Source organism: Xiphophorus maculatus, chromosome 16, assembly GCF_002775205.1.
Source record: "Xiphophorus maculatus strain JP 163 A chromosome 16, X_maculatus-5.0-male, whole genome shotgun sequence".
Lineage (NCBI taxonomy): Eukaryota > Metazoa > Chordata > Actinopteri > Cyprinodontiformes > Poeciliidae > Xiphophorus > Xiphophorus maculatus.
The window spans coordinates 8,154,733-8,171,767 of NC_036458.1; the positions used below are offsets into that span (position 1 = coordinate 8,154,733).

Below are 17,035 nucleotides of genomic sequence, written 5' to 3' on the forward strand. Positions count from 1 at the left end.
AATAAAACTGATTGCACGTTGTTAGTCAACGTGATGACGACATCCGTTTAGTCGAGACCACGTGATTCCTTTACCTGTGCCCAGCCTATTTACTTCTGCTGAGACGAGCCGCTGCGCACACACAGGTTTCAGTTAAGTGTTTCTTAGAAAACTTTTAGATGTTTATCTTGGTGTTCTGAACAGCATTCTGCTGTAGTTCCCTTTATTGTTGTAGCCTTTGTTTAAGTTTTTCATCTCCTACTGTGTGGACTTCGACCTCCGCTACTGGGGCACCTGTTAAAAACAAGGAAGTCTATTCCTGCTCAATCCGTCTCGTAAATGAAATTAAAACGCGTTTTGTAGATGATCACGGTCGACAAACGGGTGTTTTGTGCTCTATGCTGATCCTTTAACCCTGACCCGGGACGATCACTGTCATCTAAACAGGATAAAGCTGCTTTCCACTCGGAACAAGGTGAGCCGCTTGTTGACAGTGGAGAGAGATCAAATGAGTGACATTTACCGAACAGCGTCTGAGATGTTTTTCAAATGTTATCTGTAAAATCTATCGCTGCTAGAATAAATTCACTTCACGGTGACTTTCTTTCCTCTCGTCTTTTAGATGAACGGCTCTTTGGACATGGATTCATTGTCCAAAAATAACTCGATTGTTCACCTGGATGAACCAATCCTTCCGGAAAACATAACTATCATTCGGACAAGGAACGGGTCACTCACGGAGGGTCAGATGTTTCTGAACACGATGACTGCTCAGGCCCTGTCTGGCATATTTGTCTGGTCCGCCTTGCTCATAACATGCCACCAGGTGAGTTTGTGGTGCTCTACTAAATAATTTTTCACACACCCCATATCCAGAAAAACAAAAATCTCATAATCAAATAACAGCAGAGAGAAATACACCCTTAAAGCTCTGCAGCCACAGTTATGTAAAAATGTAATCAGAGATGCTTGGAGACTCCTCCTTTGCCTTAAGTAAGAAATGTATACTTTGAATTCTGCAATAAAGGGTTGAAGCATTGTTTTTTTTCTAAGTTTGCACCGTGAATCTGAGGTTTAAGGTCACTTCTGCTTTCATACTGCTATTTATTTTACCGGTGGGTGTTTTTGTTATTGCCTTCAAGGGTGTTGCTATACTGGAGGCTGCACAAACCAAGGCACAAACCCCGATGATGAAATGTGATTGAAATGAAATGGAATTGTTTTAGGTGCAAAATTTTAAGAAGAGCACAAGAGTTGTTGTTTGCCAAAACAACCAACTTTATCTGATGGAGCATTACTGAAATCTGTAAGACAATAAGTGAGACTTGGTGTATTTCCATTAGCTCATCAATATAATAGTTTCCAAAAACTGCAAATATTTTATTTATTGATTTTTTTTTGTTGAGGGAATCGCATAACTAATAGCATCATTACCAATATAGCGATTGAAGCACAAATTGGAGCTGCAGACTCCCATTTGAATCTCTGATATTAAAAGGCCTAATTCCAGTTTTCATTGCTTTGCACTTTGCCACCGTATCCATGCTAAAAAAGCACTGGTAAAGGTAAAAAGGCAAAGATAAATCTCACAAATGATCAACAGCTACATTAAAAAAATGGCCCTTTGACTTACAATGATGTACTTGATAAGGACTTGATGGAAATGTTTATTTATTTTTTTTTTTTGCATATATTCAAATCTTAACTTTAGCAAGTCTGGCTTTGTTGTCAGTGTGTTCCAAACACATTAACTTGAAGGGAACATCCATTTACTACACCTGCTTAAACCTTGCGTTGTTTAAAAATTGCCATGCATGCATACACTTAATTGTACCTAAGGGCAACTTAGAGTGGCCATTTAATCTAAAATGCATGGGTTTTTTTGAGTGTGGGAGGAATCCAGAGTATTCTGAGAGATCTCGTGCATGCACAGGAAAACCTGCAACGTGCCACCATGTAGCCCTTGAAGATTATACTTATTGCAAAATATGCTCTTTTATTTCACTAATATACGATATAAAATCATATGCTTTAAGTTTTTTGTACATTATATATTTTTAAAGAAATATTTCCAATTTTAAGATGGAACACCTTTGATCCCTCTCAGGAACTTGGTTAATTCAAGCGTGTACCTTGACAGGATGCCATCTGTCTACACCATAAAATGTCCTTGCTACTGAATGTTCAACAGTGAACTGTTGGTAATATAATAACAAAGTGGAAATGATTAGAAACGACAGGAAGTCTGCCACAAAGCGGTAGGCCATGTAAAATCCCTGAGTGGCTACCCTGGATGCTGAGGCACATAAAGAAAAGAGGTTGCCATATTTCTGCTGAATCAATAGCAACACACTCTATGCTTCTTGTGGCCTTTAGATTAGCTCAGGAACAGTGGAAAGAGAGTGTAATGAATGGAATAGGTTTCCATTGCCGAACAGCTAGATCAAAGCACTTACATCAAAAAGTGCAATGCAAAGCATTGGAAGCAGTGGGCTCTTGAGTGACAAATTGTGTTTCTCTTAGTCTGGTGTTATCACTTGCCAGGAGAACAAAACTCTCCTCAATGCATTGTGTAAAGTGCAACATTTATTAAAGAGGCAATTCTAGCATAGGGCTGTTTTTCAGGAGTTTGACATAGACCTTTAGTTCCAATTAAATGGAATTTCTAATTCTTCACCATGGGCTTGTGCTTATATTTTTTTGGAAAAATTATTGCTCGTAATGTTGTGGAAATGGTTTGAGGAAGGCCTCTTCCTGTTTCAGCATGACTTTACACCAGTGCACAAAGTGTTGTCCTAAAACGACACGGATGAGTTGGTTTATAACAAAAGAACTTGATTCTGACCTCAACCACCATTTGGAATTAATTAGATTGAGTCAAACCTTCTCGTCTAACTTCAGTGTCTGACCTCACAAATGCACTTTTGAAGGCATGATTAAGAATCCCCCTAAGCCTTCTGAAAAACCAATTGCAAAACATTGGGATGTCACTCGGACAGCGACTTGGTTTCTGTATTATATTGTGTTGCGTTTTCTAAATATGCTTTACAGTACATTATACATATGAACTTGATCTACACAAACCGTACAGTGCATAATTAGTTTGCTTCTTTTTACTCTCATATGTCTTCAAAGTTTGCTTGTTCTAAACACAAAAGTGACCTTAAGTTAAAAAAATAAATAAATAAAAAATCCTAACTGATTACAAATAAACGGAAACACAGCAAGCCCTCTCTGCATGGCAGAAGTTGATGGCCAGGAGAAATAAATGGTTTACTGTGGACCACCTTTACCCGCTGCTATCTCATCATTGTTGTAAAATTAGTGTTTCCTCATGTGAGCGAATGTTGCCCACTGTGCAGAGATGATAGCTTATCATTACAATTTTATCATTTGCTGTGAATATAAAGGAGTGCTGTGTTTTGTCAGCAGGGAAATCAGTAGATACTGGGATAATGTTCACAGCTGTTTGAAGCTGTCTGAGCTTGTTGTTTTTCAGGTCACTTTTTTTTTTTTCCATATTTAGCCAGAATATCCATCTTTAAAAAAATAAAATTAAACATGAAAACATTTAGTAAGCAGCCACACAGAATTTCTTTAATGCTTGTTAACATGTATTTGTATGCTGTGTTGTGGAAATAATTAATGAGTAATCTGCGCATCAGGGAGACACAACAACGGCAGCAGCAACACCCTCGTTTAGGGATTTGTAACTCAATATCCTGCAAATTGGTTTCTATGTTTTTAATATAGTACGTGTTTGGCCAAACACTTGCTAGCAAGACATTTTAATTGAACAAATAAATAGCAAGTTTTCTGCTGGGGGACTAGAGTTTGCAACAGGCATCTCTTGTGTCACACTGGGGGAATAAAACGGTCTGTTGGACCAGCGTTATAATGCTGGCAGTGTTTCATCTGACTTGGCTTCAGAGAATGGCTATAAACTGCTAAATGCTCTTTCTGAATATTAAACACTCTTTGACCTTAAATCTTTTTTCTGTGATGTTGACAATTCAGTTCATACTGATATTTAAGTGTTTGTCCAGGGGGTCTTATTAGCCCCTTTGGAACTTGAAGTGTTGGAAATGAAAAAGATTAGATACGTTTCAACTGCTCCCTGTTTCCTGTGCGTTGTCTCTCCATTGTCAGGTGGGAAATAGCAGAAATAAGAACTAGCTGGAAACAATTGCGCTGCTGTCGTCAGTGGTCAGTGTTTTCCAGTCAGAAGGAACTCTGGTTCTGTTCTGGATTGTTTGCCAAGTGGAGTCAGTCCACAGGAAAAGATTGATCACATTCCCAGTCTCGCAGTGATCGGGATTTAATGAGCAGCTTTTAATGGAAATTTAATCAAGCAGCTTTTGTTCATGAAAGAATTTTTTTTTCATGCATTTAGAGAATACAATCTGATTAATACAAAGGTTTGCATTAAACTAATACAAAAAAGAAATAGCTTGTTTCCTAAATATGTAGTACTCCTCCCAAAAACCCTTTATTACAAATACTTAATGATTGCTAATTATTGTAAACAATTGCTATCAGTAAATGAATATATACTTTAACTATATACTTTGACTAGGCTGGAATTTGATACAGGACCATTGGACAATATTGATGAAGTTCATTGAGTTTAGAGTCCAATGTGTTCTAAAACAGCTTAAATATGATCATTTTCAGGACTAACAACAGTTGTTTTTTGTAAATGACTTAATGTCAATAGGTTTTAATTGTATGTCTTAAGAGATAAAATCTAAATAAAATTAAACTTGCATTCAATTTTACCATGACAATTAGTCAACTACATAACCAGACATTTATATGTTGTTTTACTCCAAAGCTTTTTTGTTATTTCTTTCCAATGGTTTTAACCAAACTTCCTTGGTAGTAAGAAAAATGTTCAATAAGAACAGGGACCACAGCAGTTTGTGAGCACATGGACTTTTATTTACAACTTCATTAATCTTCAGATGAAGAAATATTAGTATATTAGTCAGATATGTTGGGTTTTTTTGCTGTTAAATTTAATTAGGCATAATCCGGGTATTTGTAATCTGTTAACATTGTGGCTGTCCTATTCCCATTTGTGATCGTAACTCTTATACAGAGAAGTTTGAAAAGCTGTAGTGTCAAAGTGGAATAATTTAGGTAAATCCCTGCATGTCTGAATAATTTTATAATTTTTTTTTCATACATCCTACTTTATGTTTGCTAGTTGAATACCAGTATTACCATTTTATTAGAATATAACAAACATTTTTTGTTTGTATTTAATTTCTAAAATTCATTTCTTGAGTGTTAGTTATTTTAGATATTTTGTACAACCCAGAGGTTACTGTTGAGATCAATTTCAGCATTGCCGGACATTTGCGGTGTGTATTTCCCAAACTAGTCAGATGAGCCATGTTACATATTTGGAGGGCATAGGGGGCCACATGGGAGACTCATGTGTGTTAAAACCTTAATCAGCCCATGGAAACAGCATTGGTATGCTGTATTGGTCTCTACTCCGGTGTGAAAATTCAATTGGAATTACTCTTGGTGTAAACAAGGTGTGCCCTGCAAGTTTAAAGCACGAGTGTCGGGCAGGTTGTTAAAATGCGAGTTGGGTAATCTGTTTAGTCAAGACAATGTTAAAGCTTCATTTCATAATAGCAGACAAACAGTGGGTGGAAGTTAATCTGTGGCTATAAATTATATCTTCCTGATAAAATCCAGAGCTTTATAAATCTAAATGTTGGCTATGTCACAATCTTGTTTTTAGGGTTAGATCAAGCAAGCTTTTGCCCTTCTGCATTATTATCAGTCTTGATAATGATGTAGCATCATGTTCTTTGTATACAATACTCAAAATAACATGACATCTGGCTTCTGAGCGCAGTGAGAAGTTGACATGGAAATGCGGCATATAACTCGCCAGTAGCTGCAGGTATTTATTTGACTCAATTCAACAGAAGAGGCATTGATGTGAACACAACAGAAAGATGTGCAGAGATTTTCAATGAGGGTGCTGCTCGCTTTTTTTTCTTTACAGAAATATTGACAGTGAGGACTCGTACAATGGCTTTGAAACTGAGAGCTATAAATCATTTAAAGAATCCCAATAACTGGAATTAACCATTTATGAATGCCGCATATAAACGAGAGGAGTCCATCCTTTAATCTCATGCAAAGTCAGACAAGAACAAAGGAACACATAATTTTCGTGTGCATATAAATGCAATTAAAATTTTAAAATGTGTTCATTTCTTATTTGCAATTGATATAATTTACTGAATGAAAATTACAAGTGATGCAAGATCTAAATTGGGCCTGCAGGCTTTTGAATATTGATGCTTAACTTTGCTGATGTTTAATGATGGCAAATTACACCCATGTCTGATATCCTATAAAGTTACTGCTTTCTGTTCATGTTTTGAATTAGTGTAATACAATGTCTTTTTTTTTTCTTCAAATTTTGCCATTAGCTATTTTTAAAAGGCCAATTTCCCTTGTCACAAAGTTGTACCCCTATTTGCCATATCATCTCAATCTTATTTCACTTCATACTTGTAAATAAGCTGTTTAGTACCCATGTGCTTAACCATTACTTAACTGTATCATTTGATAAGATTAACAGATGAATAATTACACAACTAACTATTACTCTATATGGGTTTATGAAGATTTTATATTTCCTTTCATTTTGGTTCAGATTCTTCTTTGGGGGAGTCAATTCTTATTTGGTCCATGATCAGTTCTAATTGTCCAAGCAACTTCCTATTGATCGACCTTATTAGTTTCATAAATACATCTTTTTATTGTACTATAAAAAACTAGCTGAAGAATGTTTTCTCGTTATTTTTTTTGTACACGTCAGGGATGTTTAAACCTTCTTTGTACAGACTTAGTTGTTTGTAGTGGTGTATTTTTGACACTGGCTTTCAAAAATAGTCTGTAAGGGTTGTTAGTGGCAAGAGTACTTTTCAGCACAGCTTTTATTTAGATCGAAGACTTTTTTTTTTCTCTCCATGTGACAGAATTTGCAAAATACTTTTTCAATGCAGTGTTTTCTCAAACTGTCCCTTTATTTTTTTCTTAAATCTCCCATTTGTATGCTGTTTGAAAGCAGAAGTTCAATAAAGTAGATAAAGCTTTAACTAATTGGTTGACAAAGCAGGTAGGAAATGCCTCTAAGGTTGGTAGAAATTACAGCTCAGTTGGTATGAAATGTCATTTTGAAGAACCATGGATGTGTAATACCTTATCAGGATGCAAAGAGCTTCAGAGCAACTTTTGTTGCTAGTTAAGCAACAAAAGATCTAAATTAAACGTCATTTTATGAATAATCATCAACACTTTTTTGGCACCTAAAACACATCACTTTTTCTTTTTTTTTATTGTCACAGAAAGGATACTGGAGACAAAAGTTTTCAAGCTTGCCTGAAAAGGCAGCTTTGTCAGGTTGTTGGTTGATTTCATTGCAGTATCAGTTAATAATGCTGTGATTACCAAACCCCAACTAAGACAGTCTGACTAAGGCAGCACATTTTCTTATCTGTTGTTTTTACAATGCTTTTCTGATTTCAGAAATGCAGTGGTCCGATTTTATTGCGGTGCTTTATTCCATGTTCAGAAGCAAAGTTCACACATTGTAAAATTCCTAAGCAAATTCGATGGTTTTCTGACTATATTCTTGTTTCTAACTGATGCCTTATGTTTTGTGTTTTTATTCTAGATCTACACACACCTTCGGTCCTATACTGTCCCCAATGAGCAGCGCTACATCATCCGCATACTGTTCATTGTGCCAGTTTATGCCTTTGACTCCTGGCTCAGCCTCCTATTCATCAGCAACGACCAGTACTATGTTTATTTCGATTCCGTTCGAGACTGTTATGAAGGTATATATACCACCAAAAGTATGATCTGGTATCTGGTAGATGTCTCCCTTTTTTTCTCTTTTTTTTGTGGAGAAGGTGTTTTCCTGCCCTCATTGTCATTGCAGATGTCACAGAGTGACCAAACTAGTTTTTCTCCCTCCAGCCTTTGTTCTCGTAACTAAAAACCTCATTATAAGACGTGTTGCATTTCTTGGAGGAGTAATTTTAGTAGCATCCCTTTTTTTGGACTGTGACAGACTTTGCTTTTGTTAGTTTTGATAAAGTGTGACATGCAGCACTGGAGTCTACCATTGTACATCTTAATTATTATTTGTAGACTAAAATATAAAAGTACATTCTAAGTTGCAAAGGTGATTGTCATTCTAATTTAAATAAAAGCTATTTGTAAGATTAGATTGTGAAGATTACAAAAAGCCCCGTATTGTGACTGCACCAGATAGCACTGAAACTATTTGCAGCTAAAGCATAATGAACCTTCTCTACACCAGACCCATCTGCATTTGCTTCATTTAATCCTCCCTTAAATAGCAACAAAGGATTAAGAAGGGATTTTCGAGACGCAGAACCTTTGGAAAAGCCTTAATGTCAGTACTGAAGCATTCATTGTTCTATAAAGTTGAACTAATGATGATTATTATTTTTTTTGTTATGTGGGAGTTTATTTCCATCTCATGTTCTTTGACCTTCACAGAAAAGTAAGACTTGAAGGGGATGGGAAACTGTTCGCCAGCTGCAGTGGTGCAAAATATAGTTACTTTATTAAAGGAAAAACATTTCTTTGTGTTTCAGCTTTTGTTATTTACAATTTCCTGAGCCTGTCCTTCGAGTATCTTGGAGGAGAGAGTGCAATCATGTCTGAGATTAGAGGGAAGCCTATACAGTAAGTACAGACTGAATCACTTTACCTATTACATGTATTTCCTTTTCATTTTATATTTAAAATGCCAATTCAGGACAAATAAATGCATCAGCTGGGTTAGTGCAAATAATTCTATGGCCATATAAGCTGCAGAATTGTCTTTCTGGCCTTTATATTAACATTTAGTTTGAAGTTCACTCTGAAAGTATTAGTAGTAAACAACTCTCATAGGTGGCAGTTGCTTCATCTTTCAGGGTCTGAAATGCCCTTTATAGTCTGTGTTTGGGGCACAGTCTCTTTGCCAGGTTCTAAAGACAGAGCTATGATGTTGAGATCTTTAGTTTAAGACTTTCTTTGTCAGAAACATTTGTTGTTTCACCTGGTTCATATGAAATGTGTAAAAAAAAATGTCAATGTGTCTGAAGTCAACCCTGTCAGGAATTTCCTGCAAATAAATTAATTCATTTATCCCACAGATTTGGAATATGGTGGAATATCCCTGGCTAAGGATAGAAGTGATGATAAACTTTAAGTTTATTAGGATTTTAAAAGCTGTGCTTCAAGTGGAACAACTTTCGTAATGGACTGAAAACCTTTGGAGGCGGGTGGTTGTGACTCAGCGGGAAGAATAGTTGTGTTGCAATTTGGGAGTGTGGATGGGTGAATGTGACTCATAGCACTCAGTGGTCAGCTTAACTAAATCAATACAATAGACAGAGGCTCTGCAAACCACTGTTAAAATGCCAGGTTTTTGAAATTTAAACTATTTAAAATCTTTTTGAAAGTTTTTTTTACTCTGGGAAATGGGACAAAATCTTGTATATGTATGGAACATTTCGTACAAGATAATGTTGATCCTTATAACCACTTTGCAAACAATGACTTTACCTAAAATATGCAGGTGGGCTAGTGTCAACCTTCAAGACAATTGAAGGTTTAGTTTAGTTATTATAATTGATTGTAGGTGTGAATTCTTGACACCGAATGCTGTAAATGAATCTGAACATGGTGCACACCTTTATAACGAAGTTATGACAACTTTTTTATCTTGTACGTTGTTTATTGAATTGTTAAAAAATAAATGTCGCACATGTGGAAAAGGTTTAGAAATTATTAATCAGTCTATTTTTTGACATCACAGAAATAGGCATTTTACCAGCAGTGTCTATATTTTGAGTCCTAAAACATTTACAGTATACTATTAATAATTATATATCATGACAACACCTTTGTCATGATAAAGTTCCATTTACATTAACCTTAGTAAATTTTAGTTTGGCAGTAGCACTGCTAAAGACTTAGCACTTTAAGTGGAAATTTCTTTTTTTTTATTTATTTATTTTTTTTATTATACTTCACATATAGTTACACAGAGATGAACTCTGCATGCTATATGCTACCGGTATCACACATTAATACATCTGATTTAATTTAAGCATCAAAATATTATTTTACTATTGTTTATGCAACCCCATTTTTGTTTAAACACAAATAACCTGTATCCCATCTCTAAATAATCCTGCAAGATGGATGGCATGGTGATTTTAAAAATATATTGACTTGCATTTTTATTTCTGGTAATGCAAAGGACTTTTTCTTACCTTTTTTGCTACTTTTATCATTTTTATGTGCTCAGGCCTACCCATCAGGCTGATTTGCTGCCTAGATAATGAAAACCCACAATAAGAGGTTTATTTGCACTTCAGCAGACTAATTTTCTTAATCTTTCCCAGACTTGAGGCCACAATAAAAGCTTAAACAGCTCATCAAGAAATGAAAATAAAAAGACTACATCTGTAAATGAATTAGTAACACTGCCATTTTGGTAGAGACGGGTATTGTAGCTCAACAGATATTCTGTTGATTTTCTGTAGATTGTTAAATTAGTTTTTGCTACTCAAACTTTTGTTATTCTCTTATATAAATTGTGTTGCAATAAAATGTTTGAAGTTTAATGTGCGCTAGTGAAGGGAAAATTGTCAAATGTGTGGGCGATAAACGATTATTGAAATAATTAGATGACTTGGGGTCTTTGTTGACAGTAAATAAGCACGTAAGCAATACAGTAATCAAAATGAGTGCATGAAATGCAGAACTGCACTTAAAAGTGAATTAAATGACAATTTTTGCTCCTTGGTACATTGTCAATATATCACGTAGCCTAACGGTATATATTAAAATGCTGATTTAGTCTTTGTTTTCTTACACATGTGTTCTCGTTTATGTGATAATTTACACTTAGAATTTGCATGCTGGTTTGTTTCCTGTTTGGCAATGCAAAATCAGTCCATCTCTGTGCTGTCTACACAGGTCAAGTTGTTTATATGGGACGTGTTGTCTGGTTGGAATGAGCTACTCCATCGGCTTCTTAAGATTCTGCAAACAGGTGAGCCTCAGTCCTCTCCTCTGCTCTAGAGATAGTCCCTCTGATCTCTGGAATAAACTTGCTCATGCTGAAAATAAAAATACATTAAATTGTCATTATTAAATAAATAAACAAAAACCCTGAGCTGTTATTTAAAGCCTCCAAACTGCTTACAATTGACAGTTGTGGTAATTGGATGCTCTGTGGGTTTAAAAACATTGGAAAAGGAAAGCAAAAGCAGGTGAGGGTGGGTGAAGGCAGCATGATGATGTACACAGAGAGATGATGTGATCTGTCAGCACAGAGCTCCTTCTGTGTCTTGGGATGCTGCACAGGCTTCCTCTCTAACACTGATGGATATTGAAACTGAGAGATGTCTTCAGAACAAAACGCATGGTGAAAAGGACTATTTTTTTCCCCACAGGCAGATGATAAACTGTGTACTTTGACAGTGTTGTGTACACAGGTTTTAAATTGAAAACCTTTCAAATTCTCTCTAGAGGCATAACTGAGAGAGTGGTAAAGGATATTTCTCTAATAGAGTGGAACGTAGTACTTAATATTTAGGTTTATCACAAATAAAGTAATTCATTTATTTCTTGTAATTTGAGAATGAATACGTTGCAGTTTGAAACGTATTCTGCATAATTGTCACCGCTGTCGAAGTACTTTAGTGACATTAATAAATGCTGATTTGCCCAGCAGGACCAATGTGAAAGGAGTGCTGAAGAGATTCAGAATAATATAATAATTCTGCCTTGCATATTACGGGTGTGCCTGAATGAAATTGAATAGCATCCAAGTTAACTTATTTCAGTAACTCAGGTCAAAAAGTGAACCTTGTACTGTATAGTTTCATTATACACTGAGCTATGTATTTGAAGCATTTATTTCTTGTCATTTTAATGTCTTTGTTTTATAGGTAATGGAAAACTTGAAATTGTCTGAAAATTGTGATAGTCCATTTGTTTTTTAGCACAAAAAAGTTATGGCCTGCACAGTCATGGCCAAACTGCTGACTTGACAGTTGTCCAGCAGGCAGTCTATTGCTCCTTTCAAAATTAAGGAATACTGCAAAAGGTCATTGCTAAAGAAGCTGGTTGTTCTGAGGACTGTATGAAATTATAATAAGGGGGAGATGGGTGGAAGGAAAAAATGAGATGGAAAAAAATTGCTGAAGGAACAGAAGTAACTGCAGTAAAACCCATTCAAAAGTTTGGAAGCGATTTATAAGGGTCTGAACTGCGACCTAAGTCGGTGCTTTATGAGCAACCACACAGACGTATGCAGTAAATCAGTGGTCCCCAACCCGCGGGCCGCGGACCGGTATCGGTCCGTGGACCAATTGGTACCGGGCTGCGCAAGAAATAATTAAATACTTCCGTTTTATGTATTGAGTCTGGAGGATCTTTTATTTTGAAAATCCTTTAACCGGATTCTGTCGGTTACGTCTTGAGCGGCAACATTGAGCCCACAAGCAGCAGAATGATTTAGAAACAGCAGCAACAGCATCGGTGTTGGTCCGCAGCAAATTTGCGAAGTCTTGACCGGTCTGCTGCACTAAAAAAGTTGGGGACCACTGCAGTAAATGGTATACATCCATTGAACTCCTTGTGTTAATCACAAACCAGCGTTCTCAGAAGTGTCTGTCTTTATTCTGAGCTTTTTATGCCCTTATTTTAGAAGTAGTCCTGGAGTTCTGGAGTTTACAGGAACAAAATGGCACAGATGAGAACAAATCTTTTTAAAGTGCCTTTAAGCTAAACTTTTTAAATCAAACCAATGCAGCAGATCCGATAGACCTTCCCTCCTATTTAAATACGGAGTGGGGAGGTTATTAACATGAGCAGTCTCTGCACATTTGGAAACCGTTTTAGTGTCATTAGAAGGCAGTTTACCAGTTCAATCACTGATATGGGAAAGCAGCTTGAAGTTACTGTGGGTTTTGATGATAAGGGTGAGGGCAGGCTGCTCTTACATGCTAAACTGCTTTTTGACATTTCGGTGTTGTCATTGTTATACGCTTGAGGAAGGTTTTATATTATTGGGCAGAAAAAAGAACCCTTCAGACACAACAACCCTGCAGACCCCTGCAAGGGTCTGCAGGGTTGTTGTACAAGATCCAAATAAATTAGGAATTAAGTGCAGAGTTTTACTGTTTAATAGTTTATATTACACCAGAAAGAGTATTAACTAATGACTGTCTAACCAACACAAAGTAGCAATTTCATGGGATGACAACCATGACAAAATGTAACCTAAATTTTACAGCTCTACATGTAGAGTAATAAATATCAACATTTTGCATCGACTCAGAGATGATCCTAATTAGGCATGCATAAGTGACATTTTATCATTTTTCATGAAGTGTACCAACATGTAAATTTACTATGAAGTTCTGATACATCTCCAAAGAGTGCAAGTTGCAGGATTAAGTTTTGGGAGAAACCAAGAACATGCTTTGTATTTTTGAACTCCAGACATGTCAGCGTTTCATGTTGAAATCTTTGCTTTGAGAATTTTTAGAGTGACAGACTGGCACTGCAACAAGTTAAAGGCAAATAATGACTGTCAGCACTGGAAACTTCAAAGAAAATCAGTTTTTCTGCAGTTTGAATGCTTGTTCATGGCAATTTGCAAAGCACAGGAAGCTTGCCTCTGACTAATCAGACAGAACACTGCTGGCCAGTTACTTTCATGTGAGAAGTTCTGTTAGATTTGCTTATTCAGACTTCAATAGATGACACAAAGTACTACTTTCCTGCCATTGGGAATGCTTTGGATCCTATGGCTTGCATTTTCCTCTCTCCAGGAGTCATTGTTCTTCTAAATCAACATCAGACTAAGACAAAATAATTATTTTAAAGAAAAGACCACCTTAACAATTAATTTACTCACTAATATACTATATGTACAAAGAGGGAGCTTTGCCAACCATAAGTTCATACAAAACTGCAATTGGATGGTTTGGACAAAAACAATTTCATTCTGTCAAAATGGCTTAGTCAAAGTACAGATCCAAATTAAATTCAGAAACAGGCAAGAGATGAAGGTTGATGTTCAAATGGTTTGTAGCTAATCTGACTGAGCTTGAGCTGTTGTACAAGTAACAATCAGGTTTTAAGTCCTCAAAGCTGGTATAGACTAATTAAAAATGACTTGCTGTTGTAAATAATTCAAAAGAAGATTTTATAAGTATTTACTCAAGTAGACACAGCAAAACCAGCTTCAAATTGTTTAGATGCTTAGTAAGAAAACAGTTACAAAAACAATAGTTTTCTTCCAAGAAGCATGAAATTCTTTGTAATGCCATGCTTCCTTTTGTTAGTCTATAACATAAAACTTGAATACAGGGACATTTTTAATGATATGACAAAATTGGGATCTTTGGTATGAGGCATTACTGACAAATGTATGTCTATTAGTAACCAGCTATATTTGTGTATTTCAGCAAAGTAAAATCAACATGTTTTTGTTTGTGATGATGAGAAAAAACTGCTTGTCATTGAGCAATCCTAAACATTTTCCCAACCTCATTCTGATGCCCCCGTCCTTGTTGGGTTTGCCCTTGCTTGCTGTCTCTTGGTATGCCATTCTGAATTGTCATGTATCCTCCAGGCGACTCTCCAGTTCTGTGCTGTCAAACCCATCATGGCGGTCATCACCATCATCCTACAAGCCTTTGGCAAATATCACGACGGAGATTTTAAGTGAGCAGCACCTCCATTTTTGTTTATTTTATTTTATTTTTTTTATTGCATTTCATTCTCTTGTGTATCCCACTGATGCATGTAGTTTCCTGAGGGTTTGTTTTGCTGCTTCTGTGAACATGTAAACAATTTGGAAATGGAGATAGGCATATCACCTCTTTGCAGGGAGAATGATAAAAATGGTTGACTTGAGCTCAAAGTTATGGGATCAAACTTTGCAGCTCAAGTCTGTTATATTTGGTCAAATGTGATATTGCAACTTTTGCTCTGGAACAAAGGGTTGTAATTACCTGGTGTACTTTAATTTGAAAAAGATGATTCCATTTTACACTTGTATATAATTCATGTAAAAGATGGGCATAAATTGCACTCAGAAAGTGTAGTAAAATTTCAAGGCTTCAGATAAGAGCAAAGCTCTTAACATAATAAGGAGGGTATATTAGTATAAATAAATTCTTCATTAGATATCTTCTGATCCTTCTCAGCTCAGTGTCTCTATCTGAAGAGTCAGCTGTATCAACACCTGTTTCAAAATTACATAATGGAAGCAGACCTTAATGAATGTTTGATACATGAGTTTCCAGTTAGCATTCTTCTTCACCCTCATATCAAACCTAAAGATATTCTTAATTCATTCCTTCTCTTATTTATCCACATCCGACACATCTTCCTCCAAGCTTTGTTGCAAAACCACGATGAATCACTCATTGTTTTCTTATGCTTTCATCCAACCATGCACTCTGTTCTGCATTGGTTTATAAAGCGCCGTCACAGCTGAATCATCAGAGCGGCTCTGTTGCAGTGCAACAAGAAACAATCAAATGTGGAAGTCTGCCTGCTTCTCTCATGCACTCATGGAATTACACCTATGCTTAGGCGAATAGTTAAATGCTGTTTGACACTGTTCCACTTCTTCTCAATGCAGTGTTAATGGAGGCTACCTGTACATCACAATCATCTACAACTTCTCTGTGAGCATGGCCCTCTATGCACTCTTCCTTTTCTACTTTGCCACAAGTGACCTGCTCAGACCGTATGAACCAGTGCTCAAATTCCTCACAATAAAGTCTGTCATATTTTTATCCTTCTGGCAAGGTAAGTCCATCCCTGTTTTTTTTTTTTGTTTGTGTGTGTGTTTTTGTTTTTTATTTAATAGAAATCTGGTCATCACGGTGCATGAAACCACAACTGAACAGGTAAAATGTTGCTTTTTTCATAGGAATGGTCCTTGCTATCCTGGAGCGGTGCGGCGTCATTCCCAACGCACTTTTCATTGAAGGACATGAAGTGGGTGCTGGAACCGTTGCAGCCGGCTGGCAGAACTTCATCATCTGCATCGAAATGTTCTTTGCTGCCATTGCGCTCCGATATGCCTTCCCCTGCACCGTCTACCAAGAGAAGAAAAACGACGTGCCAGGTGAGCTGCGTTAGTTGAAAATAGGCACTGCTGTCGCAACAAATAAACTACATTGAAGTGTTTTCAGGCTAATTGCCCTTCTCGCATTTCCAATGACATTCTTGAAAGTGTTTCTAGCAGCATTTCTTTGGTGATCTCGTTCTGCTGGCCCAGTCACACTGACCTTTAACTCATAGCTTGGCCTTTTAAACAGTGTTGTAAAGCCGACACGTTCTTCAAAGCCTGACAGAATAGTTGACATTAACTGAAGCTTTTATTTCTCCTGCTCTGATGTTGATGAAGGCAAAAGCATTTGAAAGATTATACCTTAGGGTTTTATTGCTTTTTGTTTATTTTTCTCTTTACGGCTGTAAGAAAATACTTCTGATTGCATGCCCTGAGAACACGAAAAGACTTCAAAGAATTTGAGATTCTCGCAAACATCCCATCTGTTCCTAAATTATGTCAAGTCTATTTCTACAAAAGTTGAGATGTTATTTTTCTTTTAAACAAACAGCACTGTTTGGATCCATGTCACATGAATGGTGTGGGTGTCTAGGTTGGATCTTAAAGGAGCTTCAACTACATGAGTTGCATTTATTGAACAGTGAAAGGGAAAAGAACAGAGTCTATGTGAAGTCACAAAGAGGGTTCGTTCCTTTAACATCTGGGAGGCACAACAATGAAAAGATTTAAGGATTCTTCAGAAAACTGACTGCAAAGGTTATGACTGTTGGGTGCAAAGGGCTGCAAAGTCTTCAGGCGCTATGAAATGTGTAATGGTAATTCTTTTGCCTGGTCTAGGTTTGTGATTGCTTCTGCAGACCTCATTCTGCACAGCTTACAACA

At 36.6% G+C, this 17,035-nt stretch overlaps 1 protein-coding gene across 1 annotated transcript in view; it reads left to right on the forward strand.

Annotated features, from left to right (window-relative positions):
• Positions 1-17,035, forward strand: part of tmem184a (transmembrane protein 184A) — a 23,538-nt gene continuing 6,503 nt past the window's right edge. Inside the window, exons 1-8 of the mRNA XM_005796782.3 lie at positions 1-454; positions 602-805; positions 7,691-7,856; positions 8,646-8,736; positions 11,026-11,101; positions 14,699-14,790; positions 15,716-15,885; positions 16,010-16,207. Of these exons, the coding sequence (XP_005796839.2) occupies positions 602-805; positions 7,691-7,856; positions 8,646-8,736; positions 11,026-11,101; positions 14,699-14,790; positions 15,716-15,885; positions 16,010-16,207 (997 nt within the window). The 5' untranslated portion in view covers positions 1-454. The remainder of the gene's footprint in view (positions 455-601; positions 806-7,690; positions 7,857-8,645; positions 8,737-11,025; positions 11,102-14,698; positions 14,791-15,715; positions 15,886-16,009; positions 16,208-17,035) is intronic.